Genomic DNA, 16352 nt, shown 5'->3' with positions numbered 1-16352 from the left:
CCTGGGCGGTAAATACCTTTTGACACGTCCAGTCACCGTGAGTTCGTGCACGAAACCAAGCGTCCGGGACAGTTTGCCCCGTCTACAAAGACGCGTACGGGTCCGCACGTTGGGCCTCGCTCGCGTCGAAAGCCGCGCTGGGTTTTGCCCCGTCTACAAAGACGCGTACGGGTCCGCACTTGGGGCCTCGCGCACGTTGGACGCCGCGCTGGGTTTGCCCCGTGGCTTGGCAAGGAGGTGCGCTGCAGCCGCGGCCCCAGTCCGAGACGGCACGTTTAGAGCACGTCCGCCCGGGGCTCGTTCAACCGCCCGTGTGCGGAGAGGAGAGACATTGACCACGGAGGGAGTCAGGAGTGGGGCTCACGTGAGGAATGTATAAGATTAAGATGGCCATCTTAGAGTTTGTGTAGATGAGTTCACATGGTTGTAATATTGATTGTGCCTGGTTGTGTATTGTTGATTGCTCGGGGAAAATCTCCGTGGTTGTGTCTTTGAAAGTGTTTGGTATCATTACCATTGGAAATATATACTTGCACATCAGTTGTCGCCTGGGTGAAATTCCTATGGATTGCGTGGCGAATGCGCCTATATAATACTATTTGCTGGCGAAGGTCCTCTCACGGTCCGGGGGTCACCGAGACCTGGTATGCACTGAGGGGACCACGTAACAGAATTGGGGGCTCGTCCAAATTACGATTTGCGGTTTCGCAATTGGGTCTACGTCCGGGATCTAAAAGTGTATAAAATAATAAAATAATAATATTTTTGGTAATTAAAATTTATTAATTAATTATTAATTGGTAATATTTTTTTTTTGAGAAATTGGGGAAAGTCTTGGGGTGAAGGTTAACAGGTGTTAACGATAGGCACCATGGCGTTTGTGGCACAGAACTTTGGGGTAACCCCGAGTGAGGCACAGTTCCGAGCGTTGCTAAAGTCGGATCTCTTGAAATTGGCCAAACATTTTAACTTGGAGGTCCGAACTAATTTGAGGAAGGCAGAGTTGCAGGCCACGGTGATACAATCTATGGTGGGATTAGGAACATGGGACGAGTTAGCCTGGGAGTGGCTACCCGAAGAACCAGAAGACGTGGAGCTCCGGAAACTGGAGTTGCAATTACGGAGCCAGGAACGGATCAAAGAAGAAGAAAGGAAAGCAGAAAAGGAAAGAGCAGAAGAAGAAAGGAAAGCAGAAAAGGAAAGAGCAGAAGAAGAAAGGAAAGCAGAGGAGAGGAGAGAAGAGAAACAAGCAGAGGAAAGGAGAGTGGAACGAGAACTCCAGGAAAGGTTAGCAGAAGAAGAAAGGAAAGCAGAAAAGGAAAGAGCAGAAGAAGAAAGGAAAGCAGAAAAGGAAAGAGCAGAAGAGGAAAGGAAAGCAGAAGAGAGGAGAGAAGAGAAACAAGCAGAGGAAAGGAGAGTGGAAAGAGAACTCCAGGAAAGAAGAGAAAAGGAACAAGCAGAGGAAAGGAGAGCTGCAAGGGACCTCGAAGCAGAGGAGAGAAAAGCGGAAAGGGAATTAAAGGAACGTGACATGCAGCTTCAGCAAGAAATCAAATTCAAGGAGCTGGAGTTAATGAGAGAACGGGGAGAGGCACCACCCTTGCTGACGGGGTCGACACCTAACCAGAAAACCTGGGATGTGGGCAGACATGTGAGGCTGGTTCCACCGTTCAGTGAAAAAGAAGTCGCGAAATTTTTTCCACACTTTGAGAAAGTGGCTCGACAATTAAACTGGCCGGAGGAGGCATGGACCATACTCGTGCAAAGTGTGCTGGTGGGGAAAGCTCAGGAAATTTATTCGGCGCTACCAATGGACCAATGTGCAGATTATGAGGTACTGAAGAAGCACATCCTCAAAGCCTATGAGTTGGTTCCGGAAGCTTACAGGCAAAAATTCAGGAATGCCAGGAAGAGGGAGAGTGAGACCCATGTGGAGTTTGCCAGAGTGAAAGAAAACATGTTTGATCGGTGGTGTGAGTCAAAAGGAGTCGGGAAAGACTTCGAGACATTGCGGGACTTGATCCTGGTGGAGGAATTCCAGCAGTGTGTCCACGAGGACATCAAAGTGTACCTGCAGGAAAAGAAGGTACCAAAGTTGTGGGACGCAGCCACCATGGCAGATGATTATGCCTTAACCCACCGAATAGGGGTCCACGAACCTAACTCCTCGCCTAGATCTCCGCAGGGGAGGTGGGGAACAGCAGGTGCGGAGAACGACCATACATGGCGGCGGCCTCGAGATGATTATGGGGACAACTATGATACCCCACCGGTTCGAAATCAGAGGGATGCGGGCCCAAGACAAACTTATAGTTCGGGGGGCCCGAGGCAGACCCCGAGTTTTTCCTCCGGGCCTACTTGCGCGTTTTGCAAAAAACCTGGACACTTGATGTCCAGTTGTTACCTCATGAAAAGGGACAACCCAGAGCGGAGTCCGACTATTACAACTCCGAATGCGATGGCTAGCGTAAGAAATCGCCATCAAGAGGGTTACCAACCATTTATTTCCGAGGGGTTTGTGTCACTGGATGGAGCCTCGACTAACCGGAGACCGGTTAGGATATTGAGAGACACAGGGGCCCATCAATCTTTAATGCTTGAAGGCATTTTGCCATGGTCCGAGGAGACGGCAACGAGGGATAGTGTTCGTTTACAGGGGATCGGGGGCGGTGTTAGTGCTCCCCTTCAGGTCATCCAGTTGGAGTCCGATTTGGTGTCAGGACCGGTCACCGTCGGTTTACAAGCCACGTTTCCTGTAGAGGGTGTATCTGTGGTTCTCGGGAATGATTTGGCCGGGGGTCAAGTTTATGGTAACCTGAGGGTTGATAAAGAGCCCAGCAGGGAAAATAACACCACACCAGCTCGGGATGGTGACAAAAGTGCCAAGTTATTTGTAGGGGGACTGAACTTCAAAACAGAGGAAGAAGTTCTGACCTCTGTCTTCAACAGATATGGGCCGCTGGTGGAAGTGCGGTTGGTAAGAGACTGGGAAACGCAACAGTCAAGAGGGTTCGGCTTTGTCACGTTTGCCAGCACAAAAGACGCCAGGGAGGCAGAGAAGAATTGGAATGGCAAGGATTTGGAGGGTCGGACCATAACAGTAGGGAAGGCATTTCGTAGGCGTCGAGAGGTCTACAGGAGAGGACAACTGGGCGGTAGTTTTGGTGGTGGCCGCAGTCAATATTATTATGGAGGCTCCCTGAGTTACGGCCGCTCCCGAAGGAAGAATTGGCAAAGTAGTGGCCGAGAAGAAGACCGGTATTCAGGGGACTACAGGGACCAGTGGTCCCACCCTAATTATTAGGGACGTTCTGAGAAGTTGAAGCACTGAAGGCGGCGGAGCCGCCGAGCCAAGATTCCTACACGAATTAACCGTGAACGCCGTTCCTAAAGGCGTCCATGTAGTGAACTTTCCTGCACGGACTAACCGTGAACTCCACGTTCCTCAAGGCGCCCATGTAGAGAACTTTCCTGCACGGACTAACCGTGAACTCCACGTTCCTCAAGGCGCCCATGTAGAGAACTTTCCTGCACGGACTAACCGTGAACTCCGCGTTCCTAAAGGCATCCATGTAGTGAATACTCGGCTTGGCCTCCCGGAAAAGTGCTATCGAGTGGCTTAACTGGCTTTATTTTTAAGTGATAACTGTGCCCGGGGGGAACTGATAATGTGGGGGGGGTTGAGTTATCTGGTTGTTTCTCCAAATTGGCCGGCAAAGAAAGTTTTCGCTGGGTTCAAACTTTCTTTCTTGAAGGGGGGGAGTGTTACATATTTAGGTGAATGTATGTACATTACCATGCAGGTCTTTGCTTCCGTGTGTAGTATATTAAGTTGTTGTGTAGTTGTTGTGGTTGGAGGGTCAGGAGCCCTTCTGAAAGAGTGGCAGGAAACGGAAGTGGCCGGAAGCGGAAGTGACGGAAAAGGAGGAAAAAGACACGAGGGAAAGGAAGGTTTTTTCTTCTTCCTCGCCCCGCGACGACGAGAAGGTGGAATCGACCTTACGCTGCGCGGAAAACGCGCCGTTGCGAAACGTCTGGCGAGAGGAGTTACCTGGGCGGTAAATACCTTTTGACACGTCCAGTCACCGTGAGTTCGTGCACGAAACCAAGCGTCCGGGACAGTTTGCCCCGTCTACAAAGACGCGTACGGGTCCGCACGTTGGGCCTCGCTCGCGTCGAAAGCCGCGCTGGGTTTTGCCCCGTCTACAAAGACGCGTACGGGTCCGCACTTGGGGCCTCGCGCACGTTGGACGCCGCGCTGGGTTTGCCCCGTGGCTTGGCAAGGAGGTGCGCTGCAGCCGCGGCCCCAGTCCGAGACGGCACGTTTAGAGCACGTCCGCCCGGGGCTCGTTCAACCGCCCGTGTGCGGAGAGGAGAGACATTGACCACGGAGGGAGTCAGGAGTGGGGCTCACGTGAGGAATGTATAAGATTAAGATGGCCATCTTAGAGTTTGTGTAGATGAGTTCACATGGTTGTAATATTGATTGTGCCTGGTTGTGTATTGTTGATTGCTCGGGGAAAATCTCCGTGGTTGTGTCTTTGAAAGTGTTTGGTATCATTACCATTGGAAATATATACTTGCACATCAGTTGTCGCCTGGGTGAAATTCCTATGGATTGCGTGGCGAATGCGCCTATATAATACTATTTGCTGGCGAAGGTCCTCTCACGGTCCGGGGGTCACCGAGACCTGGTATGCACTGAGGGGACCACGTAACAGTAGCACAGCTGTTGGACAAAATAACTGCAGTCATGCGCTTCCTATAGCCATGAATGAGCTTCCTACACCTCTCTACTGGCAGTTTGGCCCACTCTTCTTGTGCAAACTGCTCCAGATCTCCCAGATTTGAAGGGTGCCTTCTTCCAAATGCTGTTTTCAAATCTCCCCACAGGTGTTCAATGGGATTTAGATCTCGACTCATTGTTGGCCACTTCAGAACAGTCCGGCGTTTTGTCTTGAACCATTCCTGGGTGCTTTTTGAAGTGTGTTTGGGGTCACTGTCCTGCTGCATGACCCATGACCTTCGACGAAGACCCAGCTTTCTGACACTGGGTTGAACATTGCGCTCCAAAATGCCTTGGCAATCTGATTTCATGATGCCATGCACACATTCAAGGCACCCAGTGCCAGAGGCAGCACAGCAACCCCAAAACATCACTGAACCTCCTCCATGTTTTCCTGTAGGGAAGGTGTTCTTTTCTTTGAAGGCTTCATTTTGTTTTCTGTAAACGTAGAGTTGATGTGCTTCACCAAACAGCTCTAATTTGGTCTCATCTGTCCACAGGACATTCTCCCAGAAGGATTTTGGCTAGTTCAGGTGTGTTTTGGTAAACTCCAGTCGGGCTTTCTTATGTCTCTCTCCCAGCAGAGGGGTCCTCCTGGGTCTCTTACCATAGAACCCCCTTTCATTGAGTTGGCGATGGATGGTGCGAGTTGAAACTGTCGTACCCTGTGTCTGAAGGTCAGCCTGAATCTTCTTTTTTTATGTCGAAGGCTCCAGGCACAGACTATGTCGTCCTCATCGAGGTCAGGCCTAAATAAAAGAGCTGCATTGATAGAAAAGTAAGGAAGGAGAGAATAGTCTAAGAGTTTTTGAGAAAGCAGAAAATCTGCTTTTTGAAAAGGGGAAGATCATAAGTGTTTGGAAAGACATGTGAAGGTAAAGAATTCCAGAGATTGGCAGTGGAGGGGAAGAAACAAACATTTGGCAGTGGAGGGGAAGAAACAAACATTTGGCAGTGGAGGGGAAGAAACAAACATCATAACGGCCCACCCTTGAGTTGCCAATGGCCACACAATAATCATGAGATGTAGTGGCTTGTCGAGTATTCCTTGGTCTCGCTAATGGCGGAGGTATACAAGCAGCACGTTATTGGGAGCAGAAACCGAAGTAATATCTGTAGAAAAGAGAAAGAGAGCCAACTTTGCGACGTAATTTCAGTGGGTCAAGTTTTGAGGTCAGATTGGGAGAGTTGATAAGTCGAATTACTTTTAATTCAATTCTGTCCAGTAAGTATGTAGAACTAGAACCTCCCCAGATGTGAGAGCAGTACTCTATACAAGGACGAATCAATCCTTTATATAGTTGAAGCAACTGTTGAAAGGAGAATAATCTTCGACATCTGAACAGGACTCCCAGTTTCTTCGAGGCAGATTTAGCTATTTGTGTAATGTGTGGATTCCAGTATAAATTTGAAGTTGGGGTAATACCTAGTCGGTGTATTGTATCACATGGTGTAATTGTGGAGCTTTCATAGGAGATTGGAGAGTTGAGAGGAGTTTTAGAGAGAGAGATGGGAAGAAATTTAGTTTTAGAAGCATTAAATTTAACCTGATTACATTTGCCCCACTGGGAAATGTTGTCCAAAACCGAATTTAAAGAGGTGGTTGTGATAAAACGAGATGCAGATCAATTGAGGGAAGATTGGGCAGATGGGAAAAACATGGAGGAATGCAATGTTGAGTCATCAGAATATGAGTGCATTTGGTTATTTGTAGAAGAAAAGTTGTTTTGTTTGGTTTGTTGGATTCTGTTTGGCAGTTGATCGAGGTACTTTCTCCACCATTTGAACAATCCTTTGCTGCAATCTTCGATCAAGTTTTCTCTTGTGGCCATGTCCAGGGAGGTTGGCTACAGTGCCATGGGCCTTAAACTTTCTGATAACATTGCGTACGGTGGACACAGGAACATCAAGGTCTCTGGAGATGGACTTGTAGCCTTGAGATTGTCCATGCTTGGCTACAATCTTGTGTCTGACCTCCTTAGACAATTCTCTGCTTTTCTTTCTTTTTGTCCATGCTCATTGCGAGACATACAAAACACAAAACAAACAGCAGACGACGGATGGTGAAGCAAAATAAAACAAACACAAAACAGCAGAATGACTCCTTTTCTCTATTCAAACGGGTTGAATGAGTGATTTTTATATTGCAGTCACTTACAACTCACCACAGGTGAATTCAATTCCAAAGTAAAGGAGAATCACCTACTTGAAATCTAATTATTTAAAAAAACTTCTAAAAGGTGCCAATAATATAGTCCACGCAATTTTAGGATTTCTGTGTGGAATAAGCTAAGATTTAGAATTTTTTTCAGCTTTTTCTTTTTGTTTTGTTCCACTGCAAAGCAAAGGAAATACATATGTGGATACCAAAAGATTTCTTAATTTCAACAATTTTCTGGAAGAAGTGGTGCATTATTTGAGAAAAGTGCAAGGGTGCCAATATTTTTGGCCATTCCTGTATTTCTCAACATAATCACCATTGCAGTCCACACAATTCTGAAAAAGTTCAAGTAGTTTTGTGATGCCATCACAATAGAAATGAGTCCTGCTGACTTAACCAGCGCTTCACAGTGGCTTTGATATCATCGTCGGAAAAACATGTTCTCCATGAAGGTGTTAAGCTTTTGGGAATATATGAAAATCTGATGGAGCTAAGTCCTTTGTGGGGAACTCCATTGACTGTCTCGTACTCTCTGGACTGTAATGGTGCACCTAATTCTAATTCCCAGTCAGTCGTCCCAACTCTCATCTCCAGTCAGTCGCCCAAACTCTCATCTCCAGTCAGTCACCCAAACTCTCATCTCCAGTCAGTCGCCCAAACTCTCATCTCCAGTCAGTTGCCCAAACTCTCATCTCCAGTCAGTCGCCCAAACTCTCATCTCCAGTCAGTCGCCCAAACTCTCATCTCCAGTCAGTCGCCCAAACTCTCATCTCCAGTCAGTCGTCCAAACTCTCATCTCCAGTCAGTCGCCCAAACTCTCATCTCCAGTCAGTCGCCCAAACTCTCATCTCCAGTCAGTCGCCCAAACTCTCATCTCCAGTCAGTCGCCCAAACTCTCATCTCCAGTCAGTCGCCCAAACTCTCATCTCCAGTCAGTCGCCCAAACTCTCATCTCCAGTCAGTCGCCCAAACTCTCATCTCCGGTCAGTCGCCCAAACTCTCATCTCCAGTCAGTCGCCCAAACTCTCATCTCCAGTCAGTCGCCCAAACTCTCATCTCCAGTCAGTCGCCCAAACTCTCATCTCCAGTCAGTCGCCCAAACTCTCATCTCCAGTCAGTCGCCCAAACTTACATCTCCAGAAGTTTACACTTCACAGCATTGACAGGTCGTGCGGCCGTCTACCATCTTACCTAAAATAGCACTGAGACGTCTAGTGTCAGAATCACGAATCTTCACACCCAATGGCAGAAAGAACTAATGTGCAGATTGCACTTTGTTTCATTCGAATATATTTACCTGTTGTGGAGAAGAAAAATATGAGACATTACTTTTCAGCACACTTTCGGCTAAAGGAAGTCGTGTGCTGAGGAAACACATTCGTTTCCAAAGGTAATTGGTTGAGACGTTAGTAAAACATTGTTTCATTGCCACCATTTGTGTGAACCTTGGGTCGTGTTAGTGGATTGAGAATGTATTGAAAAAGTTGTAGGATGTGATGGGCTGGAAACCTGTTAATGCTTCCTTGCTTTCCATTAGTGCCGAAGCACTCTCACCGAGACCTTGTTTGATATGATGCCAAATGTTTTCATAAAGGAGTCGCTTTGGTTCCTAATGTGCTGTGACGTTGACTCCTGGAATGTAGGCGTTGCATTAACCATTGCATGGATTAATTGTGGGTAGTTTTGCTGCGTGCATGTGTGTAAGAAAACTGCTTAACTTGCCTTTAAGGTGGGCAGATGTCATTAAACAGGTGGGCAGAACAGGAAAGACTCTTCTTAAAATGTGCTAAACCTTTCCTCCATGCGTTATCCGTCGTACAAATACAAGCCGCATAACTGCAGGTGACTGGTTTGCTTTGCTTCCGTCGTTAGCCTTTGAAGGTTTTTCCTGCGAGGTTAGCAGTTTTCCCTTGTGGAGACGGTCAGTGCACATTGCACAGTACAGAGCTTTTCAGCCAGGTTCAATTGCAGAGCAGTTATACTCGGAAAGCCATTCCTGCTTCAGACGATGTCTGACTACAAATGGAGATGTCGGGAGAATCATTTCCACAGGGAGAATCTCAAGCTGAAAAAACATTTTGTACAATTCAAGGCAGCTGTGCAAAAAACCAAGCAGGTTTGGAGTACAATTCTCATTTCTCCTTTTTAGAAGATTCTTTTTTCTTTTTTTAAATAGAAGAATTCTTTTTTTTTTGCTCACATTTTTTATACATCTTAGGTTTTTTTCACATTTTACTTATAAAAGATAAAGTAAAAAATAGAACGGCATCGATAGAGTGCACATCTCCACCAGTCTGAACAGTTTCCATTTTGTATCCCACTGATGGGTTGTATCTGGATCTTCACCAAAAATGAATCAATTCTTCCTTGTCACACACCCAACCTGACCACCAAGTTTCATCTGAGTCCATCCATAATGTTGTGAAATATCGTGATATATATAATTTTTGTCCCCATCTCTCAATGGTGAAGAATCACTTGGTATATTTAAAAAATCTCGTAACCGGATCAAGATCTTCACCAAAATTGAATCAATTCGTCCTTGTCACACACCCAAACCTGTGCACCCAGTTTCATCCAAATCCGTCCATAACTTTTTGATTTATCCTGCTCACAGACAGACAAACAAACAAGGGTAAAAACAAAACCTCCGTCCACCTTTGGTGGCAAACGTTAATAACTCATAGAGTAACTAGAACAACACTCTTCGACGTCACGACGTTGACCGATATGCCTCTGCCCACATTATTACATCACTATAATACTTGTTCTAAGTTTGATTTCAATCCATTCAGCTGTTCTCAAGTTATCACATTTATACCTGACATAACCTCTGACCTTTGACCTCTTGACCCCAAAATTGAATCGGTTCATGCTTACATCATTATACATACCTGTACCAAGTTTTAATTTAAATCCCTTTTGCTGTTCACAAGTTATCACAATTTTACCTGACATGACCTTTGGCCTTTGACCTCGGGACCCCAAAATCTAATCAGTTACTCTTTACATCATTATACATATCTGTACCAAGTTTGAATAAGATCACTTCAGCCGTTGTCAAGTTATAGACCTATTACAGACATTGACCTTTCCCCTTTGACCTCTTGACCACAAATTCTAATCAGATCATCTTTACATTATAATACATACTTGTACCAAGTTTGGTCAAAATCCCATCACTGGTTAACAAGTTATCGCGGTAACAGGATTTTTTCCCGAACATGACCGTTGGCCTTTGATCTCATGACCCCAAAATCGAATCAGGTCATCTTTACCTCATTATACATACCTGCACCAAGTTTGACTAAGATCCCTTCAGCCGTTCTCAAGTTATCGCGGTAACGAAAACCTATCACTGACGGACGGATGGACAGCCGGACGGTCAAACAGAAAACATAATGCCTCCGGCGACTTCGTCAACGGAAGCATAATTAGAGGTATTGAAGTAATATCATGAAATATCAGGTTTTGTGCGATCATAATGAAAAACAATATATATTTTTTGTTGTTCACAGGCATATGAATGGTCACTGGAGTCCATTCGAAGACTGCCCCAATTGAGCTTGCAGAAGGGGGAAGCTGCAATATCACCAGCCACGAGTCAAGACGTGGCTCATCGGCTGCAGGCCTACCGGCGTGAGAATCCCGAGTTGCCTCAAAGCATGTTTACTGAGATGGAAGATTTGGCAAAAGAGTTGTCTCGTGATATGGGCAAACCAGGCTTGATGTGCCAATATCAGTTTGCCAGGGACAAGTGCCTTGAAGCGAGCCAGGCATTCTTGCGCAAGTTGCCAGTCACAATGAACAGCAGCACGGCAGAGCTAAGGCCAAGTTCTCAGGGTACACAACCAACAAGGAGTAGACACACTGCCACCACCAGTCAATTTTCTGAAGAGGAAGAAAAAGGTGAGGAAGAAGATGCAGGGTTGGACATTAATGATTCACGTGTAGATAATATATTTAGATCAATGGACAGTCTGGTTACACATGCTTCTCCAGATCACTGGGGTGGTCCTCGGCGTTTCTCGGAAGCTGATTATAGCAATGAAGTTCAAGGCTCACGACTTTCTTCTTTCAAGGAGCTCGCTCTGCGACTTGGACGGCGCACAGGTCTCATCTCTCCACATGGAGATTTCCTAAGTCCATTTTCCAGGGAACAGGGCAGTCGGAGACTTTCAATGAACGCATCATTGCCTGATGGTAATCCTCAACAATGCCACAGGGATGTCGGGAAGACTACTCAAGTCTTTCAGGCTGAAAATCGTGCTTCGAGGCGTGAATGCAAACTTCGTACACGCAGTTCGTCGAGTCAGCTCGACTCCTGTCCCGTAGCACGGAGTGGATGCAGTCCTGCACACTTTGATCAGAGGAGGTACAGTCAAGCTCTGCCTGTGGATTTGGATGCTGTTGGTCCTTGGGATTTGGGTAGTACCTGCAGCAGTAGTAGTAGTAGTAGTGAATGGGCCCTGGACAGGCGACGGAGCGTTAGTATTTGTGATGTGCCACATGCAAATGACAACTCTGTACACACCTCGGAGTATCATTTCCCAGTGTCAAACAGAGTTGCAGGCCGGCCATCCCGCAAGCTTCAACGTATTCAGAGCGAGAGCCCCTCTTCGGCCTGTTTTAATAAAGAAACACTATCCACCAGCCCACTGTCTATTTTTCGACCAAACATAACCAATGACAGTCATGCTGTCCGGCGTGGTAACACAGGTGTATTCATCCGTGGCCTTGAAGTGGCGAGTACTGTGGCAGTCGATGCTGAGTTTCCAGCACGTCCTCCCGGCACTCGTTCCCCTGTCCGATCGCTCTCTCCAGTTACGGCCCGACCTGCTCTGCATCGTACTGTCAGTATGCCTTCGCACAATGGCTTCACAGACACGGATTGCATGAATTATGGCAGGTAATATTGGTTGATGGGGGAAATTAAAATTTGTTTGACATCTGTGTTATTCAAATGTTTTGATGATTATTATGAATCTCCCATTGGGGACTTACTGTTGAATGGTTCATTAGTTTGATGATGAGCTACAGAAAATGCTTTCAGGATAAGAAGCTTATCTTTACTTCCACATGACATACATTAATTATATCTTGGACATGGAAGATTATGAAATAATATTTTTTATGGAAACCTAGATGCTTGTGGTGTATTCATGTTCTCAATACTTATTGATAACTAGCCGAAAGCACCCGGCGTTGCCCGGGTTCTTTTTGAATGAATTTACAACTATAATTCAGCTTTTACTCGCGGCCGTAGAAGATTGACTACTATAATTCAGCTCAGCTTTTAATTGCGAAATGGGCCCAGCCTGGCCGAAGCGGCCTCGACCGGCATCACCACCTAGCCTATAACCTTCCCGGGGCCCGTCCCGACATTTTAAGTTCTTTTTGAATGAATTTACTACTATAATTCAGCTTTTACTCTCGGCCATAGAAGATTGACTACTATAATTCAGCTCAGCTTTTAATTGCGAAATGGGCCCAGCCCGGCCGAAGCGGCCTCAACCGGCCTCGCCACCTAGCCTATAACCTTCCCCGGGGCCCGTCCCGACATTTTTAGTTCTTTTTGAATGAATTTACTACCATAATTCAGCTTTTACTCTCGGCCATAGAAGATTGACTACTATAATTCAGCTCTGCTTTTAATTGCGAAATGGGCCCAGCCCGGCCGAGGTGGGCCTCGACCGGCCTCGCCACCTAGCCTATATCCTTCCCAGGGCCCGTCCCGACATTTTTTGTGTCAGAGGTTTCCTCCTATCTTTCACCGTTGAGGAGATTAGCACGCGCAGACAAACAAACAAACAAAAACTTTCTTTTATATACAGTCACGTGAAAAAGTAAGTACACCCCATGTAAAGTTTTGACTTTTTCAACATATTTCAACATAAAGCCATTTGATCTTCATTTCAACAATATTGATAGATAAAGGTGATATCATATAACAAATATCATGAAACATTTACATTTTGTAGTCCATTGTATAATTTAAATAAACATAAATGCAAATTTCGCATGTGGAAAAAGTAAGTACACCCCTACATTTATCACCACTTCAAATACCAAAAATTAGAATCAGTTGCACCAGCTCAGGTGCAAATGATTAGAATATCGTTAGAGAGGATTTTGGAGGAACCTGTCTTATTCAAACCTCAGACATTTAGTTTGGTTTGCTCTTTGTTGTTGAAGTGTGCGGAGTCACCATGCCTAGATCAAAAGAGCTCACTGAGGCCTTCAGAAAGAAGGTTATAGATGCCTACGAGTCTGGGAAGGGATTTAAAAAGATCTCCAAACAATTTGATATCAATCATTCGACTGTCCGGAAGATGATCTACAAGTGGAGAAGATTCCAAACAACTGCCAACTTGTTCAGGCCAGGCCGCCCCAGCAAGTTCAGCCCGAGAGCAGACTGCAAGATGCTGAAAGAAGTCTCTAAGAACCCCAGAATGTCATCACGGGACCTACAGGTAGCTCTTGCCACTGTTGATGTCAAAGTGCACGAGTCTCCCATTAGAAAGAGGCTGCACAAATTTGATCTACATGGGAGGTGTGCCAGGAGGAACCTTTGCTGTCCAGAAAGAACATCAGGGCAAGACTAAAGTTTGCCAATGAACACCTCGGCAAAGACCAGCACTTCTGGAACAATGTGCTCTGGACAGATAAGTCAAAGGTAGAGCTATTTGGCCACAGTACCAGAAGACATGTTTGGCGAAAACCAAAGACAGCATTTGACCACAAGAACCTGATACCACTGTGAAGCATGGTGGTGGAAATATTATGGTTTGGGGCAGCTTTGCTGCGTCAGGGCCTGGGCAGCTCACCATCATAGAATCCACTATGAATTCTTCATTGTACCAGAGGGTGCTTGAGGATAATGTGAGGCCATTTGTCGGAGAGTTGAAGCTCAACCGAAGGTGGACCTTGCAACATGACAATGACCCTAAACATACCAGTAAATCCACCAAGGAATGGCTGAAAAGAAAGAAATGGGGGGTTCTGGAATGGCCAAGTCAAAGTCCGGATCTAAATCCCATCGAGATGTTGTGGGGGGATTTTAAACGAACAGTGCATGCAAGAAACCCCTCAAACATCGCACAGCTGAAATAATTCTGCATGGAGGAGTGGGGAAAAATTTCTCCCAGTCGATGTCAGAGACTGGTAGACAGTTATAAGAAACGCCAACTTGATGTTGTTTCTGCCAAAGGGGGCAATACCACCTATTCGAGCCAAGGGTGTACTTACTTTTTTCACATGCGAAATTTGCATTTATGTTTATTTATATTATACAATGGACTACAACATGTAAATGTTTCATCACATTTGTTATATTCTATCACCTTTATCTATCAATATTGTTGAAATGAAGATCAAATAACTGTATGTTGAAATATGTTGAAAAAGTCAAAACTTTACATGGGGTGTACTTACTTTTTCACGCGACTGTATATAGATTAGCAAGATATCTTCGTTTGCCCTTTAAAATGGCACCATTTGGTCTGGGATGTTTGTTGGTGTAACCCCAAATGGTTTGGTACAAAGTTGTTTGTTGCTGTCCACAATATCTACTTGTCAGATGTACAAGTTTTCCTTTATAGAATGTCATTACTGAAATTCTATGACTGTGATACATTTTCCAAATTTGCCCCAAATTCATTTTTGAATACCCCTCAAAGACAGCGCAGCTTTAAAAACAAGTTACTCCAAATAAAGCTTGTAATTATTTTCCCAAACAAATATGAATAAATTCGAAAATACATTAAATGGTAACTTATCCTCCGTGAGTAAAACTGTAGCTGATGTTTCGGGCCTTACCCCTTTGTCGGAGCAAGGCCCTTTTCCTCCACTGAAGGGTCAGAAGGCCCAAAACTTCGGCTTCAATTTTATTCACGGCAGCTCAATTCCCATCGAAGGTATTTTATTCCTATTTCTTTTGACTTATCTTGCCGCCCGCTCAGTTCGCTAATGTTGTTCTGAAATTAGCAATTACATCCTTGCTTTGTATTTTTGCTGCTGTCCGAGTTAATTTACAGCATCAGTCACTATCTTGGTTCCAGTACCCATGAGTGCAGTATAGATATTTCTGCATAACAGTCATCTTGCAAAAAAGTAGCATTCTCTGTGCCAAGTTAGGAGGGGATGTATTGCTTACTCTCAGCTATTAAGGAAGTGTAATTTTCACTCAAATTTCCCCTGTAGAGTGTAGATATATGCAATACGCCAGATATGAAATTCTCACTGCTGTTATTAAATTATCTCAAGAGTTCAGAATCGAACCTTAGCTCCAACATAGTGCTGAGTTCACTCCTTGCACTCTCCACATGGAGATTTCCGAAGTCCATTTTCCAGGGAACCGGGCAGTCGGAGACTTTCAACCTGCAGAATAATGACTACAAAAGCTGGCTTATCGCTGGAATTTGACGGTTGTCTCATCATGAATGACCTGCCTGACGAAGTTATGTTATTTCTGGGATCACGGTGAAGTTTTATTTTCCAATGAACCGCAGTGGGCAATTACTGGAATCGGATAGGTTGTGATATCGAAGATTTCTTTCTTTTTCCAATTGTAAGTCTCCCGCAGGTTTAGGTAGCAAATACTGACTTTTGCAATTATGATCATTAACGCTGCCAACAACAGCCGTCAGAGCAAGATAAAATTACTCTGTGATCTCAGCATAGCATAATTGCATTGGTGTGAGCAGGCTCACAGTGGGATTCTTGCAAATCATTGTCTAAATGGATTCAAATTGCATTTACCTCACTGTTTGGGCTGGTTACGGGTCATTCATGATGCGACAATTGTCAAATTCCAGCAGCCTGGCATTGTTCTTTTTTGTTTGCACTCTTCCGGACTTGAACAAATAGCACAAGGTTCTATTTCCATGGATATTTGTGCTGATGTCATGCACACTAAGATGTGTGTGATGTCCAAGGAAACGAAGGATTTTTTTTAACATAAGAGGAGGCCATTTCGCCCATCATTCCTGTATTCAATCAATCCTACATTCATTCAACCTGCCATGCACAAGAAAGGGGTGTCGGGGGGGGGGGGGGGGGGGTGGTTGGCAGAGAGCGTAGTGGGAGAATGAGTGGTAGGGCAGCCAAAGGTATATGTCACCAGGTTTTTTTTTCTGTTTACATAAACAGATTAGGAGCTGGTTTTAAAATGCAAATAATATGTGATAGAATCACATCTCATGTGTAAAACTTGAAGTACAGTACTTCGTGAAACAGTCATATGTTGATATGATATATAGTCTAGTAGGAAGACTAGGTCCCCCTGCAACCCCCGGAGATATACTTCTAATCAGTGTTTCTAGATTGGAAAAAATGTGTAGAAAATGACTAGCTATGGCCCCAAGCTGAAAAAATGTCCCACATACCATTTTTATGCAAATTACT

At 45.2% G+C, this 16352-nt stretch overlaps 1 protein-coding gene across 2 annotated transcripts in view; it reads left to right on the top strand.

Moving 5' to 3' along the window:
* The window catches only part of LOC137435227 (pleckstrin homology domain-containing family G member 4B), a 199014-nt gene that overhangs the window by 98727 nt on the left and 83935 nt on the right, over window positions 1-16352 (top strand). For both annotated transcript variants that reach the window (XM_078784520.1, XM_078784519.1), the window contains exon 15: window positions 10466-11856. In XM_078784520.1, coding sequence (XP_078640646.1) covers window positions 10466-11856 — 1391 coding nt within the window. The remainder of the gene's footprint in view (window positions 1-10465; window positions 11857-16352) is intronic.

This window comes from Myxine glutinosa, chromosome 9 (assembly GCF_964187855.1).
Source record: "Myxine glutinosa chromosome 9, kmMyxGlut1.1, whole genome shotgun sequence".
Lineage (NCBI taxonomy): Eukaryota > Metazoa > Chordata > Myxini > Myxiniformes > Myxinidae > Myxine > Myxine glutinosa.
This window is presented reverse-complemented; position numbering and strand designations above follow the sequence as displayed.